Raw genomic sequence first — 9,619 nt, 5'->3', positions numbered from 1 at the left:
CTGGGGGCCTGGGGCCAGCAGCGGGATGTCTGCTGGGGCGACATGGTTCCCGTGGTCGGTCTGTCCAGAGGATGCCCTCATAGGTCCCCAGAGCTTGCTTATACAGGGTGGCCCCTAAGTCGCTTTACCGTTTAAAAATTGAATAATTTTTTTTGTTTTTTAATGTTTCCTATTTTTACAATACAAAGTACAGAAAATGCGAATTTTTAAAACTATGTATGAAAAATGATGTCACATAAATGTCCTTCACTTTCCACTTCAAAGCACAGGGTCTTTCCGTGGCATTTTCCATGACGGCTGTTAACATGTCCCTAAGCTGCTGGGCAGTCCTGGGTGTGAGCTCATGCACCAGTGCACCTTATGTGGGTCCGTGTGTAAGTCTGTGGCATGTGCTGCCCTAGTCTGCCCTGCTTCTCCCCCAGCGCCCTGCACACGCTCAGCCCTGCTCCCCCCCAGCGCCCTGCACACGCTCAGCCCTGCTCCCCCCCAGCGCCCTGCACATGCTCAGCCCTGCTCTCCCCTAGCGCCCTGGGGGCCTGGGGCCAGCAGCGGGATGTCTGCTGGGGCGACATGGTTCCCGTGGTCGGTCTGTCCAGAGGATGCCCTCATAGGTCCCCAGAGCTTGCTTATACAGGGTGGCCCCTAAGTCGCTTTACCGTTTAAAAATTGAATAATTTTTTTTGTTTTTTAATGTTTCCTATTTTTACAATACAAAGTACAGAAAATGCGAATTTTTAAAACTATGTATGAAAAATGATGTCACATAAATGTCCTTCACTTTCCACTTCAAAGCACAGGGTCTTTCCGTGGCATTTTCCATGACGGCTGTTAACATGTCCCTAAGCTGCTGGGCAGTCCTGGGTGTGAGCTCATGCACCAGTGCACCTTATGTGGGTCCGTGTGTAAGTCTGTGGCATGTGCTGCCCTAGTCTGCCCTGCCTCCCCCCCAGCGCCCTGCACACGCTCAGCCCTGCTCTCCTCCAGCGCCCTGCACACGCTCAGCCCTGCTCTCCCCTAGCGCCCTGCACACGCTCAGCCCTGCTCCCCCGCAGCGCCCTGCACACGCTCAGCCCTGCTCCCCCGGCGCCCCCTGTGTTCCTCTGCGTGTGATCTGAGCAGGGTCTCCTGCCTGGGACGCACTGCTGGGTCAGTGGGTGGACCCAAAATGGAAGCCTATATGTGCTCTCTGTGTTAGAGTCGTGGAGGGCTGATTGAAAATGAAATTTGGTGATTTTCATGCGTTGTTCCATCATTCATTTTCCCATAATAAATTTCCAAGGAACAAGTTTTCAGAATCTGAAATAAAAATTAAAAAAAAAATTACTGCCAAAAACGTTATTAAAGTTTTAAACGGGAAGGTGACTTACGGGCCGGCCTGTGTTTGGGGCTAGGTGACACTGTTCGAAGTCAGCAGACAGTACGGAGCACCTATCCCAGGGCGGGTCCTGTGCTCGGTACCTGGGATGTAACACGTTTTGAGAAAAGGTTCTTTCTCTGGAGAAGCTCCCAAACTTGAAAGAAAAACAGACGTACAGGTGATTACTTGTGAGGCAGTGTGGAGTGGCGGGATGTAGCTGTGATGGGGTGGTTGGTGAACTGGGGGGTGGTGTCAGTGTTGGGGTCCAGCCCCAACAAGTCCAGGGGTTCCCCAAGGTGTGGACGGAGTCGGCGAGGAAGGAATGACACGGAGGCAGCGTTCAGGTGATCATCAGGGCGAGGTTCCTCCTAGCCAGGTTCCTCTCTTTATTGTCCTCTTACATCTGTATTTATACTATTTGATCTTAACGCTATCTATTCTATTCCAAAGGTCAGGGCGTTTCTTATCTCCATTCCAAGGTTACTCTATTGTTCTATTAAGCTACAAGGATGTAACTGAAGGAGATTATTCTAAGTAAAGATTATGTAGTTTAAGCGTGATTGTTCGTAGTTAAAGTGATTAACTACCCACCTGGCACTTAGTTAAGGGGTTTTACTGATAAAAATCCTCACCTGGGGAAACAACCTTTCTCAGAGAGGTGGTCCTGTTTAAAACACATAGCATTAAGAGGGGGAGCAAACATATTAAGAACAGTATGCCATATACGCCAGGTCCCTTGAAACATCCCTGCAGCGACTGCGTCAAGCAGCAAGGGTGGATTGGCTTCCAGCATGTCAGAAAGACTCCTCTGAGATGGCGGGGCTTGGCATTGAATGATGAACACCGATGGGCAGGCAGAAGGGGATTCTTGCAGAGGAACCGGCAGGAGCAAGGCCCAGAGGCCAGGAGAGCGGTGGGGTCAGAGGTGGCTCATCGGAAGTGGCTGGAGCAGAACCTATGGGTGGAGAGAGAAAGATGTGGACCAGGGTCAGGCTGAGGCAGAGGGAGCCTGGGGGAGGAATGCTGGTCTGGGATCAGGCAGCCTGTAATCCGCTTGCTGAGGAAAGGGCAGGGGAGTTCACGGTCCCCCTCCCATGGGAAGTGCAGGGAGGCAGCAGGACCAGAGGCTGGGGTCAGCGCCCCTGTAAGAGACCAGAGGCTGGGGTCAGCGCCCCTGTAAGACTCCAGAAACTTCCCAGCAGGCCACAGGCCTGTGGGCCGAGAGCCGGGGATACGGCTGGAATAGGGTGGGCCCTCAGCAGACTTGCCTTGCCTTTCCTCCCCAGGCTCCTGCAGGAGCAGCTGCAGAAGGCCACTGAGGAGGAGGGGACTCAGATGAGAGAGGAGGAGAGCCGGAGGCTGGCCCGGCTCCGGGCCCAGGTCCAGTCCAGCGCAGAGGCAGATGCAGACCGAATCAGGTGAGTGCCCATGCGAGCTGCCCAGCCCCTGGGGCCGCCCCGAGGGCTCAGCTCCTTCCTCACCCTTCCGTCTGCCGAGGGCCGAGCACCAGGCTTCCCTGCAGAGGCTGAGAGAGGAGCTGGCGGCCCTGCAGGAGGCCGAGAGGGCCAGCTTGGAGCAGGGCAGCCAGCGTGTGCTGGAGCGGCTCCGGGGAGAGATGGAGGCTTCGGAGAGGAGAGAGCAGGCTGCCCTGAATGCCGAGAAGGAGAAGGCCCGGCAGCAGCGGAGGGAGCAGCTGGAAGGGGAGAGGAAAGAGGTGAGCAAGTAGAGTGGGACCTTCCTCTCTGATACGGCCCCACACGGCCTGGGCTGCCTGGGGAGGGACCGAGTGTGGAGAGCGAGCGAGCCTTGGGCGTGCAGGTGGTCGCCGGGCGGAAAGTGGGGTCTGCACAGACGGGGCGCAGACCCTGGGCCCATTGCTCACGTGACCCAGCTGGCTGCGGGCAGGAGCTGGGTCCGGTCCCTGCAGAGAGCGGTCGGTCGCAGAGGCTCCCAGAGGGCTGCTGGGCCTGGTGCCTGGGTGCTGCCACGGCTGGGAGGAAGTTTGGGGGGAGATGGCTGTGGGTTTGGGGAGATTTCATGACTGAAAGAACTTCGACCAGAGCAGAGGTCCTGAGACGCCTGTGCCTCGTCCCTGTCCTTGTCTCTGGGGACATGCGATGACCTTCCACCCTCCCCTTTCTCCTGCCTTCGCTGAGCGGTAGTGCACTCAGGAAGTTGTCCTTCGCTCTTCCTCCATGCCCCTCTGGTGTGAGGGTCTGTCCCCAGGTGAGAGGCTGAAGTGAGTAACAGCCAGGCCGAGGGACTTCTCTTTCCTTTTGGTGAGGGATGGAGACTCGCTGAGACCAGGAGACCAGCAGGCGGGCGTGGACCGAAGCCTGCAGCCTCCCTGCCTGGCCGTGTTCACCAGCGGGAGTGCCCCCAGCGCCCAGAGGCAGGGTGGCAGCAGTGGCTGGGACCGCCTCCGTGCCCTCCACACTGCCCACATGCCTGTCTGTCGGCTGGTTGCAGGCTTCAGGGGCTGAGCTGTATCGGGAGAAGGAATTTGTGCCAGAGGCTCCCTCATCCCCTGAGCTCGCGGCACGTTGGGGCTGGTGTTCCTGGCTCCTCCTTGGTCTGGGTCGCTGCCCAGCAGCCTTCTCTGCCCAGCATCCCTCACTGGCCCTTTGTTGCTCTCCAGGCGGCAGCAGCGCTGGAGACAGAGTACAGGGCTGAGCTGGCGCGGCTCCTGTCCTCCCTGGAGGCTAAGCACAGAGAGGTAGGTGCCGGGCCTGGCCTGTGGGTAGAGCCTGGGCTGTGGCCCTGAGCGCACGCTCGACCCTTCCCTGCCACACGAGGGAGGCAGCCTCTCCCCCTGCAGCCTGCGGGAGGGGCACCGGGTCCTGGGAAGTAGGTCCCCGGCCACTCTCGTGCTCTCTGCCTCACCCCCGTGGCCCTCCTAGGTGGTCTCCAGCCTCCAGAAGCGGGGAGAGGAAGCTCAGCAGAAAGCGGAGGCCCAGCAGCAGGAGAGCCTGGGGTGGGCGGAGCGGAGAGCTCGCCAGCTGCTGGAGTACGAGCAGGAGGTGTGTGCTGCGCTGCTCCCGGCTCGGGTACTGTCGTGGTGCTCTGACCGCTGAGCCATCCTGGCCCAGAGGGTCCTCTCACTTTGGCACTTCCGCTCCCGTTTCACAGCCCAGTTCCCTCGCGGCAGTGCTTCTCCACGCCATGCCCTGTGTGTGGGAGGCAGTGGGGAGTGTGGCCATCACGTGTCGTGCACCTGGGTGCATGGGAGCCTTCGGGGGGTGCCGTGTGAGGCCGAATGCTCAGTCCCGCGTGCCAGCCCGCTCAGTCCTGCGTGCTGCCCGCTCAGTCCCCCGTTGTATCCTGCCGCCTGCCCTGCAGCTCAGTGGGCTCCTGAGAGAGAAGCGACGGGAGGTGGAACGGGAACACGAGGGGAGGATGGACAAGATGAAGGAGGAGCACCGGCAGGCGGTGGCGGAGGCCAGAGAGCAGTATGAAGCCGAGGTGACGGCCCTCCCCGTGGCACATGTGGCACAGCCTGGGCCCTGGCGGGCGGGCTGGAGGCGGGGGAAGGGGGAGGGGAGGCGGGGAGTGTCTGTGGGAGGCTCTCTTCCCTGGCCCTGCCCTGGCCAAGTCACGTTGTGCCTCAGCCATCGGATGAGGAGGGACCCTCCGCCGGGCAGGCTGCACTGGCCTTCGTGGTGACGACCCTGACATTGAGCGTGGGCCGCGTGCCAGGCCCTGTTCTCAGCGCTTGGTCTAGATTAGCTCATTCAGTCCTCACAGCACCCCGGGGGGATGTCCTATCATTACCTCCATTTTAAAAGTGAGGAAACGGAGAGTTAGAGAGCGCGAGCCACTTGCCCCGACCCATGGCTGACAGGCAGGAGCTAGGGTCCAAGCCTAGATTGTCCGATCCCAAAGCCTCAGCCTTGGCCACCCTAACCCTGCCACCAGGGTTCATAGGAACCCAGGACACCAGGAAATAGCCTGGCAGGAGCCAAACAGTAGGCAAACCTCACCTGCCCATCTCCAGCCTCGGCCTGGGTGGGAAAGGTCAGTTACCTAAGCCACCGCCCTCGGCTTGGCTTGCTACTGTCGGGTGAGCAGTGGCCGTGGCTGACTTTGGCCCGCGGCTGGGCCTCTGCCCGGACTTCTAGGCTGCGGTTCCAGGGACCCCAGATCCCAGACTCTCTGTGCCGTCTTTCCCAGCAGAACCAGCGGGTCATGAAGGATCTGACTTCCTTCCCAAACCAGTCCTGACCTGCGAGGAAGAGGGAACTATTAATGGCCTCTTCCCTGAGGGAGGCAACAGCAGTAGGAGGCTCCCCAGGGCATTTCCTCACCACACTGTCCAGCCTGTGCTCTCTGGGGGGACCCCGCTGTCCTAAGGGCTGGCCTTGGGGCACTGGCAGGGGTGGGGACTGCGGTTTCCTACTGGCGGCCCCCTTTGTGCAGGAGAGGACACAGCGGGCCACGTTGCTGGGGCACCTGACTGGGGAGCTGGAGCGCCTGCGCAGGACCCACGAGCGGGAGCTGGAGGCCGCGAGGCAGGAGCAGGCCAGGCAGCTGGAGGGCCTGGGGCTCCGGCACCGGGAGCAGGTGGGCTGGGACAGTGGGGGCAGCAGGCCAGCAGCTGCGGGAGGGGTTCTCGCTGGCCGACCCCAGTCTGGGACATCGGTGCTCCTTTGTTTTCTGGGCCAAGGGGGTCAGCCCCTCTAGGACCTTGGGGTTGGCACCTCTGATGCTCCTTGCCCACCCTGGGCATAAACAAGGGGTGGTGCTTTCCTGGGAGGCCACAGGGGCTCATGGGAGGGGGTGGGAGCCTATCAGGGGGTGTGCCATGGCATGGGGGTCAGGACCCCTCCTGCCCTCACCTCATGCCTCGCACCGTTTCTACACACACATTTTTTCCTCTGACTTTGCTCTGTGCAGGAAAGGAAACTCCAAGATTTAGAGGTGGAGCTGGAAACCAGAGCCAAAGAGGTCAAGGCCAGGTTGGCTCAGCTGGACGTTCAGGTGAGGGAGTGGGGTGGAGGGTCCCCAGGTGCCCTTGATCTTGGAGACATGGTTCCCCCAAGACAGGATGGGCCTTTTCTGCCCCTGCACCCTGGGGCCTGGCGGTGGCCCAGGCTGGTCCCCTCCCTCAGGAGGAGGCTGCCCCAAGGAGAGGCGGCTGTCGGCCTGAAGCAGCAGGTGGCGCTGGAGAGCGAGCCTGGTCTCCTCACCTGGCCTCCCTGTCTGCCCCCCTCTCTCTTCCCCACCCCCCACCGCTTGTTCACTTGGTCTTTGCCTGCAGGCCCTGGGGCTATTCCACCAGCAGTACCTGTGGGGGAGCCAGCACAGGATGCCAGGGAGTGGGGGGTGGGCGGGAGGGGGAGGACCCGTGACCTCGGTGTGTGGGCCCTGTCGGGGCCCTGTCCTGGGGCTTCCCGGCTCCCTGCCTTCTCCCACTCTTTCTCCAGGCGCTTCTGTCTTTCCTCTGCCCAGGAAGTCACAGCCACCCATCAACACCTGGAAGAGGCAAAGCAGGAGCACACGCACCTGCTCGAGTCCAACCGGCAGCTCCGAAGAAGTCTGGGCGAGCTGCGGGCCCAGAAGCTGGAGCTGGAAGCCCAGGTGGACCAGCTGCAGGCCCAGGCCAAGGGGCTGCAGAGACGCATCAGGTGGCGTGCCCTCTGACCTCCGCTGCTCGGCCCGTCCCAGGCAGGGCTGGAGCCAGGCTCTGCTGCCTGTGGTAGGGATGGGGGTGTGAGGAGGCGGGAGCAGCTGGGGTCCTGGTTTCACCGTTCAAGCCCCAGCCCTGCCTCAGAGGCTTGGCCGGAAGTGAAGTGATGGAGATGGTCTTATTTTCTACCTCGGGTGAGGCTCCAAGCCCACCAGGGGTCCCGACAGTGTGCTCAGGGGAGCCTGCTCACCTCCTGCACCCCCACCCGCAGTGACCTGGAGGCTGAAGCTCAGAGGAAGCAGGAGGCGCTGAAAGGGCTGGCGGTCGAGGCGAGCAGTGCTTCCCCCTGTTGTGAGCCAGACCTCCATGTCGAGGACCTGAAGACACCCCCTGGCACCGTGAGCTTCTCTGGCCTTGGCAGGGACAGGATGGCTGGGCGGGGCTCCAGGAGGGGCGGGGCTCTGCTCTGTATTGGGCCTCCAGCTCCTGTTCTTACTGTTCCTGGTCCCCCACTTCCATAGTCCGAGGGTCTCAGGGGTGAACAGTGCCCGGCCTCCAGCAGGGCTGGGGCGTCGGCTCTGGGAGGGTTTCAGGCCTGGCGCTTGCGTGCACCTGCTGGCCTGGGTCAGTGGGTTTTCCTGTGTCCTCAGAAACAGACCAAAGAGGCACCCCCTTCTGTCTCCCAGAGCCCGGAGGTCGCTGACTCATCCTTGGACAGGTGCGTCGATGGCCCATCCTATTTGGGGTTGGGCCGGGGGAAGCGAGGTCACGGCAGTCACCCGTGGGCATGGCTCAGGGAAGTCGGTGCCCACCATGACTGGGCACGGCAGGCTGGCATCTGCGGATGCCTGGGCGAGAGTTAGGCTGACGGGAGTGCCTGGCCTCTATCTGGAGGACAGTGCCACACGCCCTGTGTGGTCTCCAGTGGCTGGGTTCCTTTCCTCGGCAGCCCCGCCCCACCCCCAGTCTGCTCAGGATGGGTGTCTGCCAGGAGCTGGAGTGACCCAGAGCAGGGCTCTGGAGTCTTTGTAGGCCCTCTCACCCCCGCCCCCTCCCCGCCTGTCCCCATCAGCTTCCGGCACTACCTCTCTGCCGAGGGGGTGGCTCTCCGCAGTGCCAAGGCCTTCCTGGTGCGGCAGACGCGCTCCATGCGCAGGCGGCAGGCAGCCCTGAAAGCCGCCCAGCAGCACTGGGGCCACGAGCTGGGCACCGCTTCGGATGCGCCCGAGGACCTGCTGGGCACCAAGGCCCTGGGCGATGACGTGCGCAAGGGCCTGGAGGAGGTCAGAGCCTGGAGGACAGCCTGGGCCCCGGGGAGGGAGGCTGGGGAGCCGGGGCTGCGCCCGCCACTGCTCATTCTGGGGACCCCATGAGGGCGGATGCACAGCCCTGGGCTCTGGGCACACGTCATGTCGGGCGGTGGGCCGGGGATGGAGATTCTGTGGCTCCTCGAGGATGAAAAGACTCACCTTAGGCTCGCGAGGCTGGGCACCGTGGGCAGGATGCTCTGATAGAAACCGCATGGCCTCCCAGGAACTGCAGGGGATGTGCAAGGGGCCAGTGTTACTCCGTTTTCTAGGTGAGGAGTGCAGTAAGCTGCTCTGAATTTCACATCCAGCGCCTCCCTTGTAACATACTGCATCTCAGTTAATTCTCAGGGCCCATGAAAAGTAGCAGTTCTCCTAGATGAGAACCTAGACTGAGAGTTAAGTAATGTTTCACGATAACCCAGCAAACAGAGGGCGAGGCTGGGCCCCAGCGTCTGTGGGTCACACAGGCCCCTCCCCTCCCGTGACTGCAGGAGGCCAGGCACCTGGGGGAGATGCAGTCTGCCATGCGGAGAGGCCGCGACCTGCTGCAGAGGAAGGAGGAGAAGCTGAGCGAGCTGGAGGCCTCTCTGCAGGACGAGGTGAGCCCTGGCCACGCAGCCCGGATGCGGTTGGGTGTTGGGTCCTGTTGAGGCTCCCGGGCGGGGAGACGGCATGGCTTCAGCTCTGCGTTGGGTAATTTGTGCTGCGTGGTTCTGAGAGACCCGGAGCTTCTTGCTGAAGCTTCTTGGGAGAGGATCTAGCCCTGGCCCTTCCCCGGCCATGGAACCTGAGGACAGGTGTTCCGGGGAGCAGCCTTTCCCCGGATGCCCAGGCGTGGGTGGGGAGACCCTGCAGGGCGAGTTTACTGGGGAGAGAAAGGGTGGGCACCAGCCTGGTCCTGGTGGCCTGCCTGCCCGCGTCTCAGGTGGGTGAGTTCTGTGAGCCTCTCCCCGCCCCCGCCCCCCACCCCGCAAGGCAGCCCACAGGATGTGCCCCTCCCAGAACCCTGGCCCCAAAGAGCCCGCACCTGAAGGGGTGAAGGGCTCCTCTCCAGCACAAAGCCAGTGGGCAAAGGCGCAGGGCGAGGGCCAGCAAGAACTGCTGCTTCTACCCACAGGCTCTAGATGAGGACACTCTGAGAGGGCCCCCCACCAAGAAAGTGGTGACCTTTGACCTCAGCGACACGGAAGACACTAGCAGTGGAAGCTCAGAGTCCGGGCCCCTGCCTCATGGTGAGTGGTGGCCGCAGGGAGGACAGGGAGGGCGGCTGGGAGGGACCGGTTTCCGTGGAGAGGGAAACGGGCAGCCCCTCCTCCGCTCTGTGCG

At 61.8% G+C, this 9,619-nt stretch overlaps 1 protein-coding gene across 1 annotated transcript in view; it reads left to right on the top strand.

Annotated features, from left to right (window-relative positions):
* Positions 1-9,619, top strand: part of CEP164 (centrosomal protein 164kDa) — a 76,511-nt gene that overhangs the window by 64,837 nt on the left and 2,055 nt on the right. The window contains exons 17-29 of the mRNA XM_014539275.1: positions 2,644-2,775; positions 2,855-3,071; positions 3,996-4,073; positions 4,258-4,377; positions 4,697-4,819; positions 5,774-5,917; positions 6,251-6,334; positions 6,806-6,981; positions 7,255-7,381; positions 7,634-7,701; positions 8,056-8,266; positions 8,785-8,892; positions 9,411-9,525. Of these exons, the coding sequence (XP_014394761.1) occupies positions 2,644-2,775; positions 2,855-3,071; positions 3,996-4,073; positions 4,258-4,377; positions 4,697-4,819; positions 5,774-5,917; positions 6,251-6,334; positions 6,806-6,981; positions 7,255-7,381; positions 7,634-7,701; positions 8,056-8,266; positions 8,785-8,892; positions 9,411-9,525 (1,703 nt within the window). The remainder of the gene's footprint in view (positions 1-2,643; positions 2,776-2,854; positions 3,072-3,995; positions 4,074-4,257; positions 4,378-4,696; positions 4,820-5,773; positions 5,918-6,250; positions 6,335-6,805; positions 6,982-7,254; positions 7,382-7,633; positions 7,702-8,055; positions 8,267-8,784; positions 8,893-9,410; positions 9,526-9,619) is intronic.

This window comes from Myotis brandtii, unplaced genomic scaffold (assembly GCF_000412655.1).
Source record: "Myotis brandtii unplaced genomic scaffold, ASM41265v1 scaffold105, whole genome shotgun sequence".
Lineage (NCBI taxonomy): Eukaryota > Metazoa > Chordata > Mammalia > Chiroptera > Vespertilionidae > Myotis > Myotis brandtii.
The sequence above is the reverse complement of the archived record's forward strand: the minus strand, read 5'-3'. Positions and strand labels throughout refer to the sequence as shown.